The sequence below is a fragment of the Hyposmocoma kahamanoa genome, unplaced genomic scaffold (assembly GCF_003589595.1).
Source record: "Hyposmocoma kahamanoa isolate Upper Pololo Valley unplaced genomic scaffold, ASM358959v1 296, whole genome shotgun sequence".
In the NCBI taxonomy this organism is placed as follows: Eukaryota; Metazoa; Arthropoda; class Insecta; order Lepidoptera; family Cosmopterigidae; genus Hyposmocoma; species Hyposmocoma kahamanoa.
Genome location: NW_020653780.1, coordinates 4850759 through 4857070, shown reverse-complemented (window position 1 = coordinate 4857070; position 6312 = coordinate 4850759). Strand labels below are relative to the sequence as shown.

Genomic DNA, 6312 nt, shown 5'->3' with positions numbered 1-6312 from the left:
CGTTCGTCTGTGCGTCCGTGCGTCCGTGCATGAGTGCGTGCGTGCGTGCGTACGTGCGTACGTGCGTACGTGCGTACGTGCGTGCGTGCGTACGTGCGTGCGTGCGTACGTGCGTGCGTGCGTACGTGCGTGCGTGAGTGCGTGCGTGCGCGCGTGCGTGCGTGCGTGCGTGCGTGCGTGCGTGCACGAGTGTGTGTGTGCATGCGTGCTTGCGTGTGACCGTGCGTGCGTGCGTGCCTGCGAGAGTGCGTCCGTGCGTGCGTCCGTGCGTCCGTGCGTCCGTGCTTGCGTGAGTGCGTGCACGCGTGTTCTGTGCGTGCGTGCGTGCGTGCGCGCATTTAGTTGTAGTATATTTTTGCTAAAAAATAGGTTGTTAGAATATACTGACTTGAAGAGGAACTGAGTCATTTCACTGTCCCAGAATTGGTCACTGAAGTCCTGCTCCTGTACAGTGAGGCCTCGGGCTAGATCATCGAAAGCTTGACCCATTTCTAACAGTCGAGGTCTGTTGAACCAATCATTCATACGCACTTCACCCACCAGGTCACGCGTTTCTGAAATCAACCTGGAAAACAAATTTAATTTTCAGTACGTACAGATAATTATTATTGTTCATGTTATACCATGGATCAATAACTAAAGAGGACTTCTAATCTCCATACTGAAGAATTCTCCAAAATTCCATCTTAATATGCAATATAAATCGTCAAAGTAACTAGTTTTTTTTTCTTGTAATATTATAAAATACTGACTGTAAGCTTAAATTATTTTCCGAACTTTGACAACATTTCTCAGAGTACGTTGATACTTATACTTCTATGTGTGTCAATAGATGGCATTGCGTGTTACAAACTAATTTATAAATTAACATGGGTAGATGGCGCTAATCCTAAAGAAAATAAAAGAAGTGCAATAAGTGCCATCTAGTTGATTTGTTTGCTATCGTTAGAAATTAGATTGGCTTTGATAAGTTGTAGTTCATCAATTACTTACAATTTAGTTACAAAAATAGGTATTTGCTACTCATCGCAATATCTGATGTACCAATAGGTACTAAATACACTACTTCACTGTCTTGTACCGGTTAGCGTCCTCTTGAGCCATTGGTCCATGTTTATACTAAGGTTATTGTTATTCCCCTTAATAGCAGCCACTAGACTTAGTTTTACAGATTTACAATACAATTTTAGTCACTAATAAAAATTACTTAGACTTTTCATGCAAATCTGAAAACACTACGACACCAAATATATTCGATATTAAGGTTTATTTATTGAATATTACATAATATTTGTATATTTTTGTGAAAATACTCTATTAGTTTGTTATTAGTATTGATACAAAAAATCAAACACAAAGAAAAATTCCTTCGACCTTACAGTGTCTGTTGATAAGCCAGGGCCATAGCTCAGTTGGTTTAGAGTAGTGGTTAGAAGAGTCAGATCGAAATAAATTTTTCTGTGTAGTTTAATTGTTTAAAATTCGAATTTAATTTTATTTAATTTTTAATTACGTCCTTTTGTATATATTTTGTGTATAATTTGAAACAATGGACAATCGAGATTCTTTAAAATACTTATTTAAAATACTTCGATACGCTTATTCATTATTATATTACTATAACCCAGCGGGAAATTATGATATCAATGTGATGCATGATGACGATGTAAAAACCAGTGATCGAAATCGAGGAAGTTAATTTAGCTTAACTAAAGAATAATGTGGATATTCTCTTCCGCAAATTCCGGGACGGCTTGGAACTGATTATATTTTAATATACATATTACTTATTAAAATTTGAGTACTTTGGCGACAAATTATTATTTCCTATACAAATTGAGACAATGTTATGAGACTAATGTAATAGTCTCAAAAAAAAAATAGGCGCTTTGTCGTCGAGTTGCAGATACCAGCCCTTTGCACCAAGTACCAAGTAGTCTCAAAAAATAATATTTAGTGGCAGTAGAGCTCCTTGTGAAAGAGATCGTCCAGAGAGGTACTGCCACCTTATCTATTTCTGCCGCCAAGCAATAGTCTCAACGTTACTGTGTTCCGGTATTGAAGGGTAAAAGTGCTGGTGAAATTGCAGGCACATGGGGCTTGTCGACTTAATTATGTATCAAGGTGACGAGCGCAGTGCCCCTCAAATCTTTGCGATTTAAAGCTCTGAGTGGTACTGCAACTGCTATGGACAAGCGTGTAGCTTACCATCAGGCGCACGGCTTGTTCGTCACGTCACTTGATATTATAAAAACAAAAATATAATAAAAAAATGTACTTGTGTTTAAGCATTTAAAAAATAAACATGAAATAACCTATATTTTGGTGTGTTTAGAAAATAAACAGTTATGACAAAATGTGCATGTCCATACTAATAACACGTTAGTACTTTAAGTAACTAAACTCCCTCAATTCCGATCACTGGTAAAAACTTACTGCAAATATCCTCGGATCAAGGTGTGGAAATGTCGAAAAGCTGCAGTGGCATGTTCGTTCAAGACTGTGGGCTCAACGTTGGGGTCATAGTCATCGATATACCCGTCAGCCTCAGGGTAAATTAAGTTGTTCTCTATCATGTTATCCCACCCTGTTTATGAAGACATATTATAGCGTAGAGTTATTATTGTTCAATAAAAATGCCTATTAAACCTTGCTATCCAACCACAAGAATATTATTACTAATAATAATAACTATAATATTATGTTTATTTGACTTCAAATACAGACAACAATATGACAAAATTTCCAAAAACAACCTTACACTAAATGAACAATATATTTTTTAACATTATATAGACATTGCCAACGTGATGACATGCCTGAAAACATTGCGCATGGTTACAGTTGGTTTCACACTAGGCAGAGCCTATCCTGAGATGTGTGTGTGGACTGAGGGACCACATGGTTTTTGCCAGTTGTAATAACTGGAAGGTTTAGTACAAATTGTAAAGCATTTTGTAAAACGCGTCCTGGGGCCGTCAGTCGGCCGGGGTCAGGGACTCAGGTTCAAAAACCGGCGAACAATAAATGCCGTATCGAGCATGACTAGTGTTGCCCAAAGCAAGACCAAGACGAGATTAACCCCAGTCATGGTCTTGGTCTTGCGTCGGTAAACCTGGTATTGGTCTTGGTATTGCACACTCAGTCTTGATCTTGGTCTCGGTCTTGCTGCAAGAGTCTCGCAAGTCTTGCAAGTCTTGCAATTACCTATTGTTACTTATAACTCGTAAAAATGAAAATATACGGGTGCAGGTATCGTAATCCGCAGGTTTATCTACAATGAGGGTCTGGGGTAAAAATACAGCATAAAAACGAATCTTTTGCTTTATTAATTATTTATTTGAATGAAAATTATATTATTTCCTTCGACCAACTATTTATACAAAGTAACCATCTGGCTGACTCGTCACTTAACCTATTTCTATGTTTTCTAATAACTAAAGAGGCTTTAGAGAATAATCTCTCAGCAGGCACTGAAGTTGCCGGTATTGAAAGAAAATCCCGGGCCATCTTGGATGTAATCGGATACTCCGATTCATGCGTCTTCCACCACTGTAGGATGTCTTACGAACTTGCGGCCCTTGGTTTATCTAGATAATCCTCGAACTCATTGTTATTGAAGCGTTGAATACCAGATCCAGATGATGTAGAGGGGCATGCATACAATTTATTAAAATCGATTACGTCTTCGTCTTCATCATATTCACATACTTCATTGTCATGTCTTGGTAATCCTGGAGATCCAGGCACTGCGTGTAGGTTTTTATATTCCTTGTAAAGTTCTTCAAATTTACGCAGGCTTTCAGATTTTAGTTGTTGTCCCCATAGTGTCATATCGAAAGTCTGAGATTTGTGCCTTGGATCTAAAATTAAGGTGGTACAGTAAATCCAGTTGGTCATCCTATAATGCTTAAGCATTTTATTTTGGGCGGCTTGGAAACCCAAAATGAGCCTCTCATCTACTTCGGTTCGATTAGGTTTGTCGTCTAATTGTTTTATCATAGCTTCAATTTTATCAAGCAGAAGATTGAATGACACAATCACTAGCGGTAATGTTACATATTTTTCTCCACCAAGTTTCGTTGTTAGAAGTTTAAAGTTTATCAAAAACTTATATATTTTTTCCACCAATCTGATATTACAAAATTACTCAAATCAGATACAGAAGTGCATAATATGTTAATGCCAGGTTTTAGTTTTAAACATAATCCAATCATATCATGTGTGGAATTCCATCTTGTTGGACAGTCCAGTATGAAACTCAGATTTGTTGGCACACCAGCTGTTTCACAAGCCGACTGGAACTTCCTCTTCAACATCTCACTTCTTTTTATTTTACTACAAATATTGCGTAATTTTGTAATTGCCGTACTTGAGTCAGAAATATTTGGTACATATTCTTCAACTTTCTCTTCTTCGTCTTCACATTGCTGTTCTTGTTCTTGACTATCAGTTTCAATATTTAACGCTAAGTTATTCAATAAATCTTGTACGCCCAGGTTCAAGATGTGAGCAATGCATCGAAAATGTTGATTATCCGAATCAAAATGTGGCAGTAGTTTTCCAAGTTCATACATGAATTTGGTATTTGCAGTTGCGTTGTCGACTGTGATACCCTGAATTTTATCAGCTAAGGTATATTCTAATAGACATTTGTGGAAAATCCTTGCAATATCCATCCCAGTATGTCCACCACTCGATGGAATAAAATCCAAGACTAGAGATCGATACTTCCATTCATTATCTATATAATGAATAGTGACCCCATAGTATCTCCTACCAGTAATTGACGTCCATCCATCAATAGTGAATGACATTTTACATGAGTATTTTTGTAGTCTACTCTTAACACGCGTATGCTGTACTTCAAACCGCTCTTGAACCATCCTTCGAACTGTCGATCTCTTAGAAAATACCATATTTGGGCATATTATTTGAAAATATTTTTGTGTATCTTCGTCATCGAAAAACGAGAAGGGAAGATATTTCTTGGCAATCCAGTCAACTGTAACTGTCATAAAATCACTATGGCTTTCAGATACTGACTGAAACAAGACAACAAAACGTGTTAATACTTAATATAACATTTTACAAACACTACCTACTTACGAACCTACTAATTACATTGAATTTTTAACTATATTAAACAAACAAAAAATTGCCTTGACCGGTAATCAAACCCAGAACTTCAATAGGCAAAAAACATGTTGAGGTGACCGCCGAACTTGTCGAAACTTTTCTACCAATCTTATTATGTGCCCTACTAACTTAACTCAATAAATAAGTACGTACCTGATGAAGTATTTTGGTGACAAGATTATTTTTACAAGTTTCTATTTAAAAAATATAGCCGCCAAATACACAAACAAAAAACAAAACTTGGATTAGTACCTATAAAAATAATTTAAATTCTAATTTCACACACAACATATCTCGCTTTTTAAAATTGTATCTTAGTAAGTGCATTTCGCAAAAATAATAAATTGGTTAGAAACTAAAGAAAGCTATTTTCTTACTAAAAGTTGGATATTTACTGAGTTTTAATTTACTCAAACTTTGTAGGTATAGCCTAGAGAAATCGTTTTAAGAATTCCAATGTAATCGGTTTGTTTACTTCTCATGAAAAAACGATTGACACTAACTATAAGTATGTAAATTATAAGAAATATTAAGGAGGTGTTATGTTAAATATTATCTTACCTGTTCACTCCTTCCAGTGGTATTAAAAAAAACTAGAAATATCTCTAATTGTTGTCGGTTTTCTTATAGGTATAAGTTTTTGCGATTCCTTTTCGTGACAAGACAGTAGATGCTTCCTTAAACCTGAAGTGTTTCTGTTTTTCATTTTTATTTCAACTTTCTTTTTAGAAATTGGGCACAACTTGCAGAGAGCCATTTCAGATTCAGGAATTATTTCGAAATACTCATCAAATTTGATTTTAGAGCACCTAGATGCAACACAACTCTCACTACTCTGACTAGAATCTTCGTCGCTCATGTCAAAAATAATTACTGGTCCGACTCGTAACGAAGCTTAATTGCAAATAAACAAATTTCATATAAAATTTCCTATTTATAGGCACATGCCGAAAAATTGGTAAAAAAAAGTTCGGCACCTTTGATAAAAATAATGATTCATTTGAAGATTAAAAACAGAAGAGATTTTTTTGCAAGTTGTTATACCTACGTAACAATTCAAGACACTTTACCAAAATGTACATAAATCATTACGTGTACTGTATGCCTCTTTTGATTGAAAATATACACTTACTCTGTGTCTTATACAAGACACGCTACAGAAATCCGGCTGTA

The 6312-nt window shown here is 36.2% G+C and overlaps 1 protein-coding gene across 1 annotated transcript in view; it reads right to left on the bottom strand.

The window, feature by feature from the left end:
* Positions 1-4679, bottom strand: part of LOC113229244 (peroxidase-like) — a 30577-nt gene extending 25898 nt beyond the window's left edge. The window contains exons 1-5 of the mRNA XM_026462770.1: positions 4373-4679; positions 3573-3863; positions 3083-3196; positions 2437-2587; positions 389-565 (exon numbers count right to left, since the gene is read on the bottom strand). Coding sequence (XP_026318555.1) covers positions 389-565; positions 2437-2587; positions 3083-3196; positions 3573-3863; positions 4373-4679 — 1040 coding nt within the window. The remainder of the gene's footprint in view (positions 1-388; positions 566-2436; positions 2588-3082; positions 3197-3572; positions 3864-4372) is intronic.
* Between the last annotated feature and the right edge of the window lie 1633 nt (positions 4680-6312).